The sequence below is a fragment of the Aedes albopictus genome, chromosome 2, assembly GCF_035046485.1.
Source record: "Aedes albopictus strain Foshan chromosome 2, AalbF5, whole genome shotgun sequence".
Lineage (NCBI taxonomy): Eukaryota > Metazoa > Arthropoda > Insecta > Diptera > Culicidae > Aedes > Aedes albopictus.
Genome location: NC_085137.1, coordinates 220,544,890 through 220,565,247, shown reverse-complemented (window position 1 = coordinate 220,565,247; position 20,358 = coordinate 220,544,890). Strand labels below are relative to the sequence as shown.

At 39.0% G+C, this 20,358-nt stretch overlaps 1 protein-coding gene across 2 annotated transcripts; it reads left to right on the top strand.

Annotated features, from left to right (window-relative positions):
* The first annotated feature begins 13,691 nt into the window (after positions 1-13,691).
* Positions 13,692-19,889, top strand: LOC109411273 (LIM domain-containing protein A). 2 transcript variants are annotated; one of them, XM_029855672.2, is made up of 2 exons: positions 13,692-14,087; positions 17,352-19,889. In XM_029855672.2, exons 1-2 carry the CDS (start codon positions 14,076-14,078, stop codon positions 19,470-19,472), a joined length of 2,133 nt encoding a protein of 710 aa, XP_029711532.2. In that variant the 5' UTR covers positions 13,692-14,075; the 3' UTR covers positions 19,473-19,889. The 2 variants fall into 2 exon arrangements, with proteins under 2 accessions (XP_029711532.2, XP_062704720.1); XM_062848736.1 differs by lacking the exon at positions 13,692-14,087 and adding an exon at positions 14,088-14,217.
* The last annotated feature ends 469 nt before the right edge of the window (positions 19,890-20,358 follow it).

Sequence of the window (20,358 nt, the reverse complement as noted above, 5' to 3'; positions counted from 1 at the left end):
TCTGAACATAATCAAATTCGGTAACGTTACCTAAATGGAAGGACCTAAATAGATTTTACCTAAATGGATCCTACCTTAATAGAGGTTTCAGTGTACCGATAGGCGATAAGTGCAAGAAAGTACTTCTTGTTTGAAATGAATGAGTAGTGGGGCAACATCAAAAAGAACTTCGAGCGCTGGTGTGGGAGTTGAAGACATCGCCATTAAGCACATCCTTTGGAGATGGCATAATTTTGATTGGATCGTTCTCACTTCGCCCTTCTACCACCACACAAGACCATTTGATATACTTGGGGTCTAGACTCCAAGTTGTACCAAAGGTACCGGCATTTCCCGACAGCCACACAAGCTTTCTTGATTCTGAACTCAATGTAAGGTGTCCAGGATATCTCCAACGTACTTTACCTGTTCAGTCACATCGATTTCAGAATCAAAGAGACGCAAAGGTCGAACGCCATTACGATTGCGCCTTTCTGTAAAAAAGAACAATAGATGTTTTACTCGGATTAACCGAAAGACCATATTGACGACACCACCCCTCAACTACCTGAAGGGCACTTTGCATCAGGTCGAAAAATAGCCGTTCCACATACCCACTAGCAATGTTACATAGTCGTCGCCAAAAAACAATAAGTAGGAAAACTGCTATTATTGAGTTACCTCAGTAACGTATCATTGACCCCGTGCGGGTTCCAATATGGCATCGAAAAGAACGTTGTTAAAGGCACCCTCGATATCGAAGAAAACTCCCAAACAAGATTGCTTTTGAGTGGATGCCTTCTCGATATCGTTAACAACCTTGTGTAAAAGATTTACAGTGAACTTATCAGATTGGTAGGCATCTTGGTTCACATGAAGAGACACATTGGCCAGTTGAACATCACGGATGTGATTATCGACAATGCGTTCTAAGCATTTCAGAAGAAAAGAGGTCATACTGATAGGTCTGAAGCTCTTTGCTTCTTCATACGACGCACGACCCACTTTCGAAATAAACTTTACAGTAATATCCCGCCAGGATTTTGGAATATACCCTGTAGCAAAACGGCAAACAAGTAGTTGTTTCAAAACATGTTTGAAATGATCAAATCCCTTCTGAAGCAAAATAGGATAAATCCCATCTGCCCCAGGAGATTTGAAAGGAGAAAAGCTATTAAGTGCCCATTCAATCGATTCTAAAGTTATGATACTCCAAGCCGAAGCTAAAAAATCATAACTACAAGAAAAGACTTCCTTATCAGAGGAAGTGAAATCACCATTTAGCAAACGAAGTTCGTTCACTTGAAAATCCTTAGATTTTGCAAGGGTTTTGTTCAACCGACTGGCTTCACTCAGACTGGAAACATTTGTACAGAGGTTTTTTTCCAGCCGGATCGTTCAGCAGACCGAAGAGCTTTCTGGTAGGCCTTGCGAGCCGACCTGAAAGTAGAGCGTTAATGATTAATCATAAATTTTATCATGATTAAAGATTAATGATTAAGATTAATCAAAATCACTAATCATAACCACAAAATAATCTCATTTAATCATTAATCATTAATCTTAATCACACTGTTTTTGCAATCTAATCATTAATCAGTAATCATAATCATAAGAAAAAATATTAATCAATCATTAATCATTCATCACCAAAAATGATTCATCATATAAAAAATATGATCCAATTTAAATTAGCTCAAATGCTGTTCTAAATAATATAATTCATGATTCTTTTTTCAAAAATCTCCCGGACAGAGTTATCTTTTACTTTTGAAACTTCAAAAACATGTTATACACTAGATATATTTTAATCATTTCCAGTTTTTTTTTTTGTTAATCATGAACGCTCTGCCTGAAAGCCTCCCATCTAGCCGAACGTCGTCTGTTCCAACTCTTTCTACATTGTTTCCTGAGCTTCGTCAGATCAGAGTTCCACCAAGGGGTTCCTCTTGTGGTCTTCACAGACCGCAGAGGGCAAGCTTCTTCAAAAGCTTCCATGATGAAGGCCGTTGTAGTATCAACTGCATCATCTAAATCACTTGGATTTCAAATTGATGTCTGAGCTGCCCCAGATTATATGGTGAGCATTAGCATCACTACCAACAATTAGTGGAAGGCCTTTTGAAGTGCAGTATGCAACGACTTGCTTGAAAGCATCCGTAGGGGATGGTTCATCATGCGGTAAATAAACCGAACAATAAACGTATTTCCTGTTGAGGTTTCCAACAGATACATCGATTGTGATAGCACATACCGTAAACAGGGGGCCAAATTGATCTCCAGGTCGAAATTGACCAGACGTTTTCCCGTTAGATTAAGCATGTCTTAAATAGTTTCCTTACATGTATCGTTCAGTATAGGATTCCTACATCACGATATTTGGAGGGAAACTATTTAAAGAATGATTGATCTAACTAAAAAACGTCTGATCAATTTCGATCCGGAGATCAATTTGACCCCGGTTTACGGTACATCTCTTGTAGTTAGTTCAGAGACGAATGTAGCAACGATTGCGTTGTTGACAAGCACACATGCTCGAGGCATGACACGTGAGTTTGCCATTTCATTTTCACTGAAAGTATCAAACACCGGACTCACAAGGTTTCCAAGATAGAAATCCCCCCTACGAAAGTAAGGTTCTTGGACTAACGCCACTTGGGCTGTACCATTTTGCAAAAGTCTACAAAGATTGATCGTAGCTGTTCTTTTGTGCTGAAGATTGTACTGAGCTATCCTAACCGTAGCCACTACTCAAACTAGGCAAGATTAAAATCTTAACAATCACAGCAACAATAAGCCAGATCGGTATCGATTTGGGTGCGGCGAGGATGCACAGAATACACTGTGTAAAATGCATAATGCGAAACCATAAAGGTGAAAATTTAGACTAATTAATAACATCTTCATAATCCCGCCCTTATTCAGCCTCAAGTATGAGATTGAAGAAGGGCAGCTGATTGTCTCGGAGAAACACAAGGTCCACCGCACTTTTGGTCCAGTTAGCGCAGTAAGGGCAAAATACTGTGCAGGATGCCCTGGTACTCCACAGGCTCCGTTTGCGATTAGGTTTTTATAAGACCTCCATAACCATTTATTCCTAAACACGGTAAGCGTAAAGCCGCATAACACCTTGAATTAGGGGTTACCTGATCAGCGGACTCCTACCACTGGAACAGGCGGTCTGTAGTGCTATTCTTAGCCAGTTGAACCGACCGCTACCGACACTACACAGCTGATCGGGAAAATAAGTTAATATTGGTGCTCAACTTCATACGGGCCCAAAAAGCCTGTATGTTGTGGATGGGATATGCATCAATATGAAACAAGATATGCTGGAAGCCTCAGACTACCAAACTACAGAAAAACATGCACGCAAAATTCGTTGATTTACAAAGGATAGTTTATTCAACCAATTGCCTGAAGATGCACAGCGTACCAACAACCTACGACACTTCAAAAGACTCTGCTCATAATTTACTAAAATGAGACCAATACAATAGATAGAACTGGAGGGGCTTACACGGAAGTAGAGTACGATCAAGGGGAACTCTCTGAAGCTGTTGCGCTGCTCATAAACCTTACATGCTACAAAAATGTGTATGGGTATGAGGTGGGCCATCCGAAAAAAAATCTTATTTAGAATTTATCCAACAATGTCTAACGTACGTAAAATCTATCTAAAAATGGAATGGTGTTTGTTGTCACGATTTAACTCGAGAACGGGTCAACAGATCTACATAATTCTTTCACTACTGAATTCGTGCAAGGCTTCGACGTATTCGAACGGAAAAAATATTGCAAAAATCGATCGAAAAAGCAGCAACAACAAGGAGGATGCATGCAGTACGACGTTTGCCAGTCAGCTAGTGTAAGATACAAACAGAAACTTTCCGAAAAAAACAACTGTTGTTCTAAAGTTACCTTATTTTATACACAATTATGATATAATTTTCACCGATGACCACCCGAATAAAAAATACAGTAGAAAAACCGAACGCTGTATTGTAACAGTACTATTTAAAACCATATTTTTACAATAGAAACCACTGTAAAAATAAAAATACAAAAACAATAAAATGTAATGTAGAACACCATACAGTAAATTGTAAATAAGATTTTTACAATATACTATACGGGTTGTTAAGTATCGTAACAATATAAAAAAATATTTTTCTCCATATATATTTTTTTGCAAAACCATACATTATATTGTAAATGAATTGTTATAAATACTGATACGTGGGTTTTAATAAACCGTACATTGTATGGTACACGTATCAGTAGGTCGGCTCTAGAGGCACGTTCTCCTCCATTTGGGAAATTTGTGGTACACGTATGGTTTCAAACAACAAAATGTACCGTAAATATATTGTTTTTAATTGTAGTTTCACCACTGGTTATACATTTAATTAAATGGTTTTGGAATGGTTCTCTTTTGTTATGTTGTATTGGTTTACATTATATAAACCATGTAATGTTATATTATCTTGTCATTTTCCTCCTGTTAATGGCATCTTAGGCTTACTAGCGTTATGAGAATGCGCTTTGGGAATTCTCCAGAGCGTTTTGGATAACCCTTCATATATTGGATCGCCCACGTCTGTCTGAGTCGAGGTCTGAGTGTCTCTGATTGCATTAACAGTTGAAGCTTAGGCTCCCATGCCCCACCAGCCAGATAACCGGGTTTCGCAAACTAAGCATTATTTGTGGCAACACTTTGAGCGGCATGATGGAACTATGCCGAGCGCGCTAAGCATTATTAGACCACTAATGTAGTTGCATGAAGTGGGTGACGAGGTACATAAGTATCATTACAGCGTGCTTAGCCGTTATTGCAATATTGAGGCTCCAGTTTGACTAAAGTTTGAAATACACGTATGTATTTAACAACTCATTAGAAAACTGTCAAGTTCGATTCAAGTATAAGTTAGGTTAAGAAGCGAACCCACAGACGAACCTATATAAAAATTTCTTTCAGTATTCAGTCCAGTCCATATGTTAAAGATGGCTCTACGTTAAAGATAAAGTTCGTCAATCGTATTCCTCTCATCGCACTCTACATACCTAGCCCGCCATATCTCTTGGGTCTGCGATTCTTAAGACATCTGGTTTACTACTTATTTAAACATTTTATTGACTTTAAATTGATGTTTCAACTTATTCACTTTTTTCTTTCCTTTCCTTTGCATCATAAAAGTCACAAAGATCAACAAAACAAAGCACGGAAAAAATCTAAAACTGAATAAATAATTAAAAATGCATGAAAAAATAATGTTTCGGAAAAGTGAATGGTTCAAACGTAAGAAAAACAGTATAATATAAGGTTACATAAAAATCGAATGTAAATGTATAGTAGCTACAATGTGCGAAGCTTTTAGTGAACAATTTCATTACAATATACATTATTGTAGCTGGTACACTGTATGGTGCAGGAATGGTTTTCACCAAACACCCTATGGTTAGTTTTTATCCGGGCAAGTGCCCCATACTGTAAAAATGTTGCTTATGTATAAAAACATTCCACTCCAGCAATGCATAATTTGAATAATGTATTGTTGCAGCCAAGAGCAAAGGCTAGCTATCTAGCAGATTTTTTTTCGCCGAAAAAAAAATATTCACAGACTTGTCGAACAACACTTTCGTTGTTGTTCATTGCAATCGTACAACCATAAAGCACTCGTAATGTGTGTCGGCCACTAGGGCTTCTGCTGGAGGATAAGGTATAATAATGCACCACCATCAACAGCAAGTGCTAATAGCGAACTTGATGGTCTGAAATTAAAAATCACACGTCCATAGTGGATTGCACCAATTTTAGGCTCGTTACTTGCAGTCCATTCGCCCGTTCCTGCCCTACCAACTGCTGACGACTCGGTGTCTTATTTTCTCCATTCACGCGTTCGTTCTCGCCCGACGAGAGGTATTAAACATAGGGGAGGCATCCAAATCGGCAACAGCCATGTGATTTGATTTAATTATACAAGTCGTTATGGTAATTTGATTCCCTTTTGTTCGCCATCGTTAATTGTGGGCATCTTGAATTACTTACATACATATAACGACGAATGACACTTAAATCTGTTTGGAGTTTTATCCAGTGCACACTTTCCGGTTGTTAATTACCGGATAGGCTGAAATCATGTATAGTGGTAAGTCGTAGGTCTGGCGTTACCACTATTCTTTATTGAATTGTATCCCAACTGGAATGAAGCTGATAACAAATTGTTATTATTTAGGATCTGGAAAAAGTTATAAACCATATGAACCGTAGAATATTTTCCTTCCGCATTATACAGTTAAGATTCCCATAGTACGGATTCGACCTTACCGAATTCCTACAGTTCTGATGCCGGAGAAGCATTCCTTCAGTACTTTAATCCGCACTATGAGAATACACCTGACATGAGATTTGAGCTATTGGGAGACATGCCTACATTTAGGCGTAGTCTTGACAACGTGGATTCCTTTAGTGCTGATTCTCTCTGTACGGTACCAATTAATCGTACAATAGGAATCTTGATAGAAAATAATAAGTAGGCATCCAACAGTCTTTCATTTACATACATTACAGTCTTTTATTTACATATCGTGGGAGTATGTCCAAGGCAGTTTTTAAATGTTGGAAGCATCAGTAAAATTACTCGCATATAGCCCATAGGGGAATTGACCCGATCAAGGAGGAATTGCCTGTAGGCACGGGGTTCATAACTAAGCTAACTTTCTGTAGCTTAAAACCGACTTCTGATGTAGTTTTCAATGATCTTTAATCTACAGAATAGTTTAATGTGCGACTTTCCTTTGATCCTATTGTTGCGGTATGCCATCCTTACATAATGATATTTAAGACCGGCCCAGAAGGTAAATGGACGCACCCATACTATCTCACTCTAGGCCTGATCGATGCTTCTAGCAGCAGATTGCGTTTTGTCTGTTTCTGCTCATCACACTTTCTTTAGCACGATAAAAAAAGACTCCACGGTACCCACTTTTTTTGGCCACACCTTGATACGAATTTTTCATAAATTGCTCGAACGTCTATAGTACACGTTTATTCAAACAAGAACGAATAGGACAAAGAACAGGATGTTTTTCGAGCTGTTTTCAGCTTATCATCAACGTGTTATCCTCACCAAACTTCCTGATCGCTGTTCGTGAAGCCTTCACACTTCTTCCTACTAGTTTTGCCAATTTTCTTAGAAACAGAATCTTGAATCTGTATAACAATGCAACAGCGAAGGAATTTTCTACATAGATCCATTGACCCGCTGTTGAGCAAAATCAAGACTAAAAACCCCATTCCATTTTACTTTATATAGATAGATTATGCGTAGTTCGACATTGTTGGATAAATTCTGAACCATATATACTTCCTGATTTGCTTCGGTTAATAACGCTATAATAACGAGAAAAGTACATTACATCACCAATCTCAATGTTTCAGATAAGCTTTCCATCCGCACGTAACAGGCTAAATGACTCCTTTCGCGGTCTCAAACCCATTTCAATCGTCCATGGAGTCACCACTTGATGTTGATCGATCAGAAATAGACGTGAAAACGAACCCAGATCACAAATTCTCCCACAAACAAGAAGACTGTGCGAATTTTTCGATTTCATGAGACTGCAGTCGACTTGGCAAACAACAAACGACGAACGGCGATAGAACTCGATGGATTTATGCCGCCGATGCCACCTGTTCCCGGTGATTTGTAGGAGGTTTTAACTACATTTCTCTTACGGAGCATTTTTCTCGTGAGGTATAACAACAATCCGTTTTCAAATTCATTTTATTCAAGCAGTTATTTAACGTTGGTCAATAAAATATGTATTAAGCGAAAACATTTATCCCCACCCCATAGAAGTTAGCGAGATTTATGAAGGGTTCCGAAACCATCAAGCTTTTCCAATCTTTGTGGTTGTAATTATTAAAATAGTAATAGCACATGCAAATAAACGTCTCACTCTACTCCGTTCTAATGTATTCACTTTTTACTGGTTGGAAATATTCTGTAGTTGGCAAATCGCTCGCTAAAGGTGCTCGCATGATTTTAGTTCCTGTTTGGCATTTGCTCACTAGTGCTACCTAGGTACTTAGCGGTTTGCGAAACACAGCGTGATTGGAATTGGGAGATTATATTTTCGTGACGATGATTTCAATAACAATTTCTTCAAGTGATACGTATGTTTGTATGTGGTAATAGTTTAACATAACAAAATCTAACATTTTAAGTTTTAATCAGGTCCATAGGAAGTTTTCGTGTCCAATTCCCAGGTAACACACATGTCCTAATGAACTAACACACTTTGTATTGACAAGCAAAAAAACGTGGAATTTGTTTTTGCACTTGTAGATATATCGCGAGATTTGGTGAACTAAATCCCAATCTTTTTGCCTCATCGTAATGTTACACTATTCTAGAAACGTGTAGTGAAGGTCCGATTGGAATTTCATGCAGCTTCCGCTGAGAATCTGGTAAATACATTAGTTATGTAGTTTTATGCAATTCTGTACCTCAATCTTTACTTCATTTTTGTAACTCATTTCGGTTTTCGGTATAATAATAATAATGATCAATTTTTCCGTACTGGATCATTATGCAATTGAAATGAGTTGCATAATAAAAAAAAATTGCATAATGTTCATTATGCAACTCATTTGATGCCGAGCGGATATGGTATGATTAAAACTTATACCTACTATCAAGATTTCATAAAAAGTCGGAAATCCAACTTTGACAAGGCATTTCTCAGCCGTTTTTCATTCGATTTCAATCTTTTTTTTATAAGACCGGACGTCCATTTCACAGATTTTGAAATAGGGTAACAAAGCCCAAACTGCCAAGATGGGGTAAAATGGCCCAACTGATACAATCATTCCTGAATGGGACTTGATCATTACTATAGGTGAATGGTGTCAAGATATGTTTGCATCGAACATTCTTCTAGAAGCTAGGCCACCAAACCCACGAAAAATCTTTTGATTTTCCAATGAAAATTGGCAACTTCCGGTTTTTCGTGCTTGCAATTAAGGTTTTCTGGTGATTTTATTACCAGCCAAGTGTTTCCAACGAGATTGAGGCACACATGGAGACGCATGGTTGTTGATATCTACGCTTTTCATGTTAGGGGTCATTCAAATATTACGATCATCGTTTTGCGGGAAGGGGGGTCACTCCATTTATTGAGTATACGAAAAAAGCGGGACAGAGGGGGGAAAAGGAGTCGGAAATTCCCTAAAACTGATAGTTTCCCCGCTACCAATAACTTCGAAACAGCTTCTTCGTATAAACTTTTTAGTGCATCAATGAAAGACGCTGGAAAATCAAAATTTAATTTCTATCATCGTGGTCGAAACCCTTTTGAAGGTCAAGGCTAAAAAAACCAATTCTGAATGACTTTTTCTTGTTAGATTTTTCTTTATGACACGCTGATTGATATGGCACAACTTATCAGGTAGAACTGATTTATGCGGTTGGCTAAGATCTTGGAGTATATTTTGTAATATGTATTACATATGATATAGGTCTGAGGTCTTTACCTGTTGGATTTTTAGTTTTAGGTATGAATGTTAAAACGCCTTCTTTGAAGCTAGCTGGTGGTTTTACTCCACGTAAAAAATACAAATTGAAAAGTTTTGAAAGATCATCTTTTAGCAATTCGAAATTTCCCAGATAAAACTCATACGATAGACCGTCGATTCCTAGCGACTTATTCTTGGTCACGTTAGATAAAACATGCAATAGTTCTTGATGATCTATCGGTTTCGTTAAAAATGATTTTTGCTCAACATCCAAATGCTTTGAGATGAACTCAAAAGATTGAAAACTGGTGCTTGAAAAATAGATGCATAGTATTTGAGAAATTAATTCCTAATTATATTGCCATCACTCGTTACTTCGTTACCAACTTTAAGCTTTGAAGTTGCCAATTTTCAATCGTTATGTTGTGCTATCTGAAAAATTCCTAACTTTTCTTAACCCTTTGAAGCCGGAATTTATTTCGTTATTTTTGAGTTTTTTTTTACGTTTTTCTGTAGTTTTGGTATTCAATAGTATAAAAACGGTAGAATATTATGCGGAATATTTTTTCTGGATATCCTAGGTCATCCAAACTATTGTTGAGTTTAGATCCTTAAGTCTATGGTTGTAACTGTAACTGCTTTCATTATACAAACTATCGATTTGTAATCTATCATGTCCAGCAAATCTTCTGAAAGTTAAATAGACAATATCAGATCAATCAGGATATCCTAGATCATTCAAACTGTTCTTGTGTTTAGATCCTAAAATCTGCGGGTGTAACGGTAACTTCTTTCATTATACAAAGCTACTATTTGTAATCTATTATGTCCTGCAAGTCTTCTGGAAAGTTAATAGACAATATCAGATTAGTCGAGATATCCTAGGTCATCCAAACTATTCTTGAGTTTAGATCCTAAAGTCTATGGGTATAACGGTAACTTCTTTCATTATACAATGCTGGGATCCCGCCCATTTTGCTTTAACAGTGTGCCGTTAACATGGTCGTTCCTCTCCAACGCATCTTTGGGTTGTCGCTAACCAGCAGCAAGTTTCCTACCTTATGAAAATCTGTTACTCAGTATAACAGATATGGATACGGTTACGAGTGTAAACCTGAAGTCCTGAACTCCAAGGTAGTTTGGCTGACCTGGAATATCCCTGTAATGTCTTTGAATGATATTTGAGATTTCAAGAGCTTCACGGAGCTCAGCAGATTATGCTATGCTATTATTTATGGTAAAAACACATAATATTTTTCTTGTAGATTTGAAGGACTTCATTATACAGGGTGTTAGGTTTCTGAGTGCAAACTTTTTAAAGGGTGATAGAGGACCATAAATAGTGAAACAAATTATTCTACGCATATTGTCTAACATATTGTCAAATCTCAACCGTTACTTAGTTATTGAACTTCCCATGTTTTTGACTCTTATGGCCTTAACTAGGCGAGGGGTCTCCAGTTAGCCTAGTGCATAGGTTCTCTAACTTTCAGGTTCGCGACCCCCTTTTGCCAGCTGACGTACTCTTCGCGACCCACCATATAAATTCCCCCATTTGTTGTCAGTTATAGTAATATATTTGCGAAACCATGGCCTAGTGGTTAAGGCTATGGATCGCCAAACCGGAGACGGCGGGTTCGATTCCCGTTCCGGTCGGGAAAATTTTCTCGACTCCTTGGGGCATAGTGTATCATTGTGCTTGCCTCACAAGGTACAAAATTCATGCAATGGCAGGCAAAGAAAGCCCTCCAATTAATAACTGTGGAAGTGCTCAAAGAACACTAAGTTGGAGAGAGGCAGGCCAAGTTCCAGTGAGAACGTAGAGCCATACAGAAGAAGAAGAAGATGCCTTAACTGGCTTATAGCTTGAAAATGGTCAAACTTATCGCAGTTTTTTGATCCTTATTCGAAAGATTATTGAGTTTTCTATCAAATGGCATCTTTGAATCGATTGGTTTAGTTGAATAACTAAGTTTTCTAGAGCAAATAGCTCAAAAGTAGTGTGTTTTAATTTGTTTTTATCAATTATCTTTGAAACATGCATAATAATTCAAAATTCTTCCTTAGGCAAAGTTGCGGTCCCTGTTCCACTCTACAATTCGTTCTTTGACATCAAACTTCTATCTCTTATCATTTTCTTCGATCGCATTTCAGATCATAAATTTGCAACTGTCATGTTAAGCACTTTTTTGCGCACTGTGGCGCACATTTAAATCAAAATTGCAAGAAAACTATAAGAGCTAGAAGTTTGGTGTCAAAGAACGAATTGTAGAGTGTAACAAGGGCCACAACTTTGCCCAAGCAATAATTTTAATTTATCTCGCATGTTTCAAAGATAATTGACAAAAACAATAGGGGAACGTTCATAAATAACGTCACGCAAAAATTGCCCATTTTCAACCCCCCCCCTCCCGCCTATGTCACACTTTTTGTATGAGAGCTCTGAAATTTTTGTGTGGGTCGTCACACTTTGCTGAACCCCCCCTCCCTCCTAAAAGCGTGACGTAATTTATGGACGTTCCCTAGGGGTACTCATTAAACAGATTAAATTGCTGCGTAAGCCATGATTTTCTGCTTATTTGAAATGTTTCATGATTTTGCGAATGAAATAATCACAGATAAATATGCAACGTTACTCAGCATAACAGATATGGCTGTTGTTACGAGTGTAGACCTGAAGTCCTGAACTCCAAGGTAGTTTGGCTGACCTGGAATATCCCTATAGTGTCTATAAATGACATAGTAGATGTCAAGAGCTTCACGGATCCCAGTAGGTTATGCAATGCTATTAATTGTGGCGAAAATACATAAAATTATTCTTGTAGATTTGAAGGACTTCACTATAGGATAATTTGGAACACCTAGAACATCACAGAATATAAAATACCTTTTGATATTCTTTACAAAGGCTAAATGGATACATATACACAAAACTCACATTAAAATTCAGCTCTAATAACAACTGGTATGTCAATTATTTCGTTTTTCAAATTGTCATGGTGTTCAGGATGTTCTAGGTTATCAATGAAGTCCCAAATACAAATATCCCCATTTTTCCCTAATAGAGAGCTCAATTTGCAACAACTTTGCTGAGTACAGTATTCTGTTTTATCGAATGGGTGAATTTATACAGCCGTTTCTATGTTGGATTCCTCCGGCTCCAAAGAGTTAAGCTATTGAATTGTAGCTTCAAGGAAAATATGATGGAGGGGCCAAAATGTGCTTAGCTGCAAAAAATATGCAATTATTTTAGTTATTTCACGTTTTCATGGTCTTGGCACCAAAGTGGTACCCTGGTTTTATATTTTTATCAGAAAATTTGGCGTAACATATCAAAAAATCAGTGATGTATGTTGTTTAGTTTCTGATATATGTTTTTTTAATAAAAGGTCGAATTTTCCCATACAAAACATTTTTTATTTGATTATATTTTGAATCGTTATAAAACTAGGGATACCCGAAACACCAGGAATTACTCAAAAAGCAATACAAGGCATAGTTTTATGATAATTTACAATATCAGGCTATTTTAGAGCAGCTACTATTAAAATATATGACTCTCTGTATTCAAAATTTCCTGAATTGTCTGATAAAAATATAAAACCAGAGTATTCCTTTGGTCCCAAGACCATAAAAAACACGAAAAAACTAAAATAGGGAAGTGGAACCATCTCGGCAGGGGTCCTATTTTGTGCACTTTTCTGCTATAACTCAGCCAATTCTGAACACATTGACACAATTTTTGGTACTCGATGAGATGCGTATAGTATCTAGCCGTATACAAAATTTCAAGTCAATTGGTTTGGAATTGACTGAGTTTTAGCGAAGAGTGCCCAAAATACCGGCCGCTGCCAGAGTGGTTCGCTACCCTAAATGCATATTTGTTTTACCTAATCACAATTTTGCCCCTTCAAGAAGCATGCTTAGCATATAATTTTTATGAAAATGAAAATAATGATTATAAATTAAGTCTAATACAAGTTTCATTCATTTGTTTTGTTTTTTCATGCAAACATGCTCGTTAAGTACTACTTTAGACATAATTAATTACGATACCTCGTGGGAATCGCCTTCAGTGCACTGCAGTGTAGTTTTTTCCCGAATCAAAAATTGGCTCCATTCGACACGATCTGAAGACCTCTGCTGCGAGCCACAAAGTAGATTCGTCGATTGTATCGATGCAGTTTTCTTCGCAAAACTCGGCTATGTTGTCCAAGCGCAAATGGTGAAGGGCCGGCAGCCCAAAGACCGAGGCTCGTCCGAAGTGTTAGGTGAAAAGTGTATAAAAGTACTACGCCCTGGTGAAATTGCAAACAGTAGTCAGTGCAATTTCCTTCCAAACACATTTCCTCGTAGGCGAGCGGCGTCGGCGTAGAAAGGCGAAAGGCGATCCACCATCGCCTCGTTCCAGCTGCATTCTGGGAGCCGTTGGAAATAGTTTTAAACTGAAGGAGTAGCAGCAGTAAGCGAAGAACTTTTCCTTCTCGACAGAAACAGTGAATTGTGTTGACCAATCAAATGGACTGTGAATAGAGTGTTCTCGCAGAGGAACCTTGAAAGTGTGCGGTTGGCGAAGATGTGGAAAATCGTAAGTTCTGAGGCAGGCTTCATGGTAATCCATTCTATGCTAATGAACTCGTGTGACACAGACGGTTGAACTGGTGCATGGCAGAGAAGGTCAAAATTGAGAAGAACAAACGATCCACAGGTGCTTGAAGGTGAATGGTGATTAGGAATGCAATTGTTCGAAATGTTGAAGTCAATGAAGCATATGAGTATGAAGGCAAAATGCTAACCAATTCATGTGCCAGGATACTAATAAACAAAATTATTACGAAACAACGAGCTTTGTGGTGTGTAATGAAGTGATAAAATGCCACATTTATTTCGTAGCAAATGCATGTGGTGCAGTGAAAAACATAAATACCACAAAGACAAGACTTTTGAGCATGAATTAAAATTATGCAAACAATGATCAGTTTAGACCCGTTTAGAGGGAGCGAATATTCAATGTTCTGCTCTCACGTGGTAGTGAATCTATAAATTCAGAACTGTGATGTGAATGTACCGCTTTGAAACCAGTAGTTGGGAGCTGCGACAACTCGTCATAAGATATTGTTGTTCCCGTAATCTTCGAATACAGCGAACAAGCAGTGAACGCTTTAGACAGCGACTATCTCGTCGTCGAGTTTTTGAATACAGTTAAGATAAAAAAATATCTGTCGGGCAAATGAATAAAGAAAACAGATCAAACAAATATTAGAATGAAAGTGAAACATGTTTTATATTTTCCACCAATTGCCATTCACAGAGCATTGCGGGAAAATCTCCAATAAGAACCAACAACTATTGATGTCGTCGACCAAATGATAGGGTGGCTCATCAGTTTTGTACACAAATCGCTAAGCATTTTAAATCACAGGCATAAGAAATTGATTTCTTGTTTCATAATTTTCGTTTATCCATTGGAAATTGCTAATGAAAATGTTTCTGTTATTACCTTTGGAAATTGCTCGTGCGGTTTCTTCAGCAACCCCTTTGGAGAATTGACTCGGTGATTATTTTGTAAATTTCTTCTTCGCTTTGGAAATTGTATTGATAATTTCATTAGAAAGATGGCGTTTTTTCCAATAATTTTATCAAGGCTTGCTTCGACTGTTTTTCTCGGAATTCTGCCAATTTTTTTCAAGGGTTTGCCAAGGATTCCTTAAATATTTTCTCTGCAGTTGTTTTAAAGATCCTCCCAGAAATTCCTTGGGGATTTCTTCAAGAAAAAACTCATGAAAATTTCGTCAAGAGTATTTCTCTGAAACTCTTTCAAGAGCACATTACTTACTATCAGTCCTGTGGAATTTATACATTCGCTCCAAGATGATAAGGTATGTAACAAAATGGTCCACACCGGATCGTCCAGCACGGAATCCTGCTTGCTGCTGTCAGAGAGTTGCGTCAATTTTCTTCTGTGTCCGGCTAAGGATCACTTTGCACAGTAACATGATGTCCCGTCAATTATCGCATACAATCAGGTCACCCTTTTGGGTATTTTTATTAAGACAATCCAATCCAATTGGCCAGAAATGTCGCGTTTTTTCATATGTAGCAGAATGATTGATGCAGCAGTTGTGCAGCTCCTAAGGGGCCAGCTTTGAGCATTTTGGCTGATATGCGATCGACTTTAGGGCTGTGTTAGATTTCATACTACGGATGGCTTCGGTGTTTACACGGGTAATGCGCCAGAACCTTGTCGAAACCTTGTCGAATCATGCCAAACTATTGGTAGCGTGACCGTGCACTTGAAAAAGGTTTCAGAATGTTCAAGAATATCTCCGAGAATTCCTTAGAGATTTCGTTCGCAAGTTCCTTCAGAAGTTTCTCCGGGATTCTTTCAGGACTTCCTCTGAATATTTCCGCAAGAGGTTCTCTGCCCTTCTAAGCTTATCTGTCCCATGTTGTTTTGCATGAAAGCCGCGTTTGTCTCAGTAGTAGAGCCATTTGAAGTAAATATAAGAGACGGGTATACCGCTTCTGATTCGTATGTAGAAGGTCATGCGTTCAATCCCTGGCCCGTCCCTTTCCTCCTACTTTGTATCTTTCTATATACTTTCTCCTCCTCTCCACATTATACAACTCATGTATATTCATATGTTCATTGCCATCGCTAGAACAGAAACGGGTTGAAAAAGCCATTTCCCTTCCTTCCAACATTCACAGCACAGTGTCAATCTATCATATAACGTCTACGAGTTAAGCAGTCAAGCGAACTGTGCTGCATTATCTTCAGAGTAATAAGCACACTAATCTTGGGCTTCACGCTCAGAGCTGCACAATATCAGTCATGTCAGTTGACTACTGATGTTGCACTACCGTCACTATCGCTACAGACCGATCAATATAAGGACGACAAAGACAGGCAACGACTTGATACTGACCCACACTCCAGATCACTTTGCAACTGAAGATCTCATTGCAACTGAACTGATATTTTGACGAGTCTAGCCAAATCTCTTCTTTTTCTTCTTCTCTGTGGCTCGACGTCCCCACTGGGACTTGGCCTGCCTCGCTTCAACGTAGTGTTCTTTTGAGCACTTCCACAGTTATTAATTGAAGGGCTTTCTTTGCCTGCCATTGCATGAATTTGTATATTGTGAGGCAAGGACAATAATACACTATGCCCAAGAAGTCGAGAAAATTTTCCCGACCGGAACGGACTCGAACCTGCTGACTCCGGATTGGCGATCCAGAGCTACCTGAGACTAGGATAGGATGCGTCACGTAGTCAACCGATTTGAGACCATTTTGCTGTCAAACGGAGACCAGCCGCTGATTGGTTGAAATTGATATTCGTTTGCTGCGATCAGATCGCTTTGTTATTGGTTTGGCCGTGTTGCTAGTTTGAAGGTTTAGCATGTGATATGAATGTTCAAAATCATCGATTTTTTTCTACTCAAGTTTTATCGAATATAAAATTTTAGCATTCAAATGTAAATCAACCTAAAGTAGCTCCTATGTCTAAACATAGTAGATCACCAACGCTCACACACTAGCAGGCATAGTCCCCGGCAGATAATCCCATTGGTTCCTTGTGTGAGTGTAGCTGGTCTGGAGATACTGGAGTAGCATCTACGGGCGGTCAATCAAGCTCTAGCACAAGCTAAATTCACGGTTTTGTTAATTTCACGGTAACTTTTTTTTTACCGTGATAAACCAGAAAAAACACCGTATAATGTATACAATTATGTTTGTTGTTGGAAAAATATGTATAACTGCTATGAACTAAATTTAAAAAATGTATACCTACTTCAAAACTATATATTGCAACCAATAAGTTGAATCAAATTTCTATTTCTTGTAGCTTTATCTATTCACGCTCCTATCATCGTGTCATCTGAGAACGGGGACGGCAGAATCGTACATTGACAATGTCATCGAAGAGCAGCACAAACTCATCAATGAGATGAATCAAAACTTCACAGATTTGGAAAAGGCCAGTGAAAAACTTATAAACTTAGGAACGTTTATCGGAAGTCATAAAGTACCACCCAAAACTGTAAAAATTACGAATACTGTTGCGGTCAAGGTACCCGTGCCATACCCCGTGAAAATTCCTCATCCTGTCCCAGTACCGGTCCCGGTCACAAAGGCGATCCCCGTTCCGGTAACAAAACTCATCAAGGTTCCCGAACCATCTCCGACACCAACCGCTTCAAGCTATGCTACCACACCGGAGGCAATTCCTACGGCTGTGGCCCTTACGAGTAGATCTTTGGGACCAACTGGGGTATCCCACTTGCTAGAAGGAGAACAAGACACGGCACATTCAAATAACAACGAACAGGTTGAAGAGTTTGTACGGTCTTTGCCGGTGCATTCCGTATATGACGTTGGATCAGATTACAATCCTTACATGGGAAATCGATTGGCAGTATCTAAACAAGTCGGTTCGGCGTCCGAAGTAAAACCCGCGAAATATCGTGAGTCAGAATTGCAACAATGGCAGGAATATCGAGATTCAAGACAGAAATATGAATCCGAGAAGCATCACTACGCGGGTTATCGATCGACAACCAAGGAGTATGCAACCGCAAGTCCCTCTCAGGCATATCATGAATACGCTTATTCTAATGGACAATCTGAGGCAACGCCTTCCTCAGGTCACAATTTCCATCCGGAAGTCATTCCAAATTCCTATAAATCTCCTACGAAATCAACTTATTTCTCGAAGGATTATGAAAAGTATCCTACTCCCAAATTTCCACGACCGACTAGTTCAGCATTCCCCACTAATCCCACATACAGTACAAAAGAGGTTAACTATGAAGACGATGAGCATCGTTACGGTGAACACGACTACAAATCACATCATCAACAGGCATCTCCTACGGCAGTAGCTTTCCAAACTGTACGAGACTCCTATCCCCGCTATGAAAAACCCAATTTACAGCATTATCAATACGAAAAACCTACAGCTGAAAGTTATCGAAATGGCTTCGAAAGAGAATCAGCAAGCGAAAGCCGCCCTCAGAAATCCCAAAAGTATTTAGAACATTATCAAAAACCAACTGCCATAAGCTACGCTTCAAAATACCATGATGAAGAACATAAAGAAGTGGCTGAGCCTTCGGCACATTATAAACACTATGAGCAACATAGCGAATCCTATCAGACACATGACGAGACCTATCCAGAACACAGATCTCCTTCCGATCATTACGATTCTCCAGACCTCTATGCTAAGCCCAGTGCCACTCCCGAGGCCTATTCTCAATACGAATCCAATGACCCTCAATACACTCCTCAAGAGTATAAGACATACTATGCGAAACCAACTCCTGTTTCCGAAGCTCTCACTTACCTAGAAGATAAGGAACCTTCGCACCATACAGAACACGTTGTGCACGTGAAGCCTCTGAACTACCACTACGAAACCCAAAATGAACACAAATCTCAATACCCTTCAAAATCAAACGCCATCCCCTACAATTTCCCAAGTGACTCCCATCTGCATCCATCCTATTCTGAATCAGCACCAGGCAAGCACAAACCTCAGCACTATTACCCATCTAATCAAGATCACTCCTCGTTCGATGAAGAATCGAAACCTGAGCACAAGTACTATCACCACCCACACTATCACCAAAACCCAAGTCCTTCCCCGTCGACCCACATAACATCCTATGACCATGCGGAGGCCAGCGGAAACGAGTATCACCACCTTCACCATCAGCAGCAGCAGCAGCAACACCATAACCGTCAGCAATACAACCGACCACCGTACCATCATCGCGAGGCGACCCATGACGCTGATATGCTCGAGTCGTCGTCCTCCTCCAGAGATCACGAAGCCTACGAGCGAGCAGTAGAGCAAGACCACCGAGCGGCACACCCCAACGAGTACGCAGAATATAGCCACGAGCACATGCACCATCATCATCCGGCCGACGACGGTCGGGAGGACGGCGGAAGGGATTATTGAATCTGCGTTGTACAACCGTCAGTTTCCGCGCGCCAACGACGGAGACGTGGCGATCGACTGATAATGTAGAACCACTTGTAATTAACTATTTATTTTAAACTACCTACTTACACCCGTTGCGCACTGACCGCGCTGTTAAAGCATTGTCTCGCGCTTCTTCACCGTGTGATAGTGAAGAAAATAGCCAGAATGTATAATAGAAACTTTGAATGTAGCTTTCCGTGTTTCCTCGGCTTCGCAACAGAGCACGATGCTTGGCCGGGCTGATCTAATTACAAGCTGTGCGCACATACCCTAAGTGTTGACTAGTTGGTAAGTTGCAGGCAGGTAGACAGCGCAGTGATATGCAAATTACAAAGTATAGATTCTGTAAACGAAAGTGAACAATAAAATAATAATTTATATAGTTTTTGATGACATTTGTTATTCAGGAATATTTGAAAGAAAACCAAAACATACTTCCAGTAGGCTCAGTGTATCAGTTATGGCTATAGTACCTCAAATTCGCCATAGTTGATTTTCAACCTTTAAAGATACAAATCAACAAGAAAAAAATCGTGAACAATAGATCACGATCACAAAAGATGATTGCAATCATTCAAACTTCACAATTTGCTTAAATTATGGTAGGAATAAATCATTTTCCTTAACTTTTCGGCCTCCTTGCGCCCTATTTCGCCATAGTGTACCAGTTATGGCAAATCCCATAAGGAATGCATGTAAATAGTGCGAAGTGGAACCAAAATTAACAAATTTGTCCATAACTGGTACAGGGTTCCTATCATTGGCACACGCCGTAATAAATACTAAAAGTAGTATTGGCTCCGGTTTTATATTTTTCCTGTAAAGTATGAAAACTAATCAATCATTTGACTTATTGTTTACA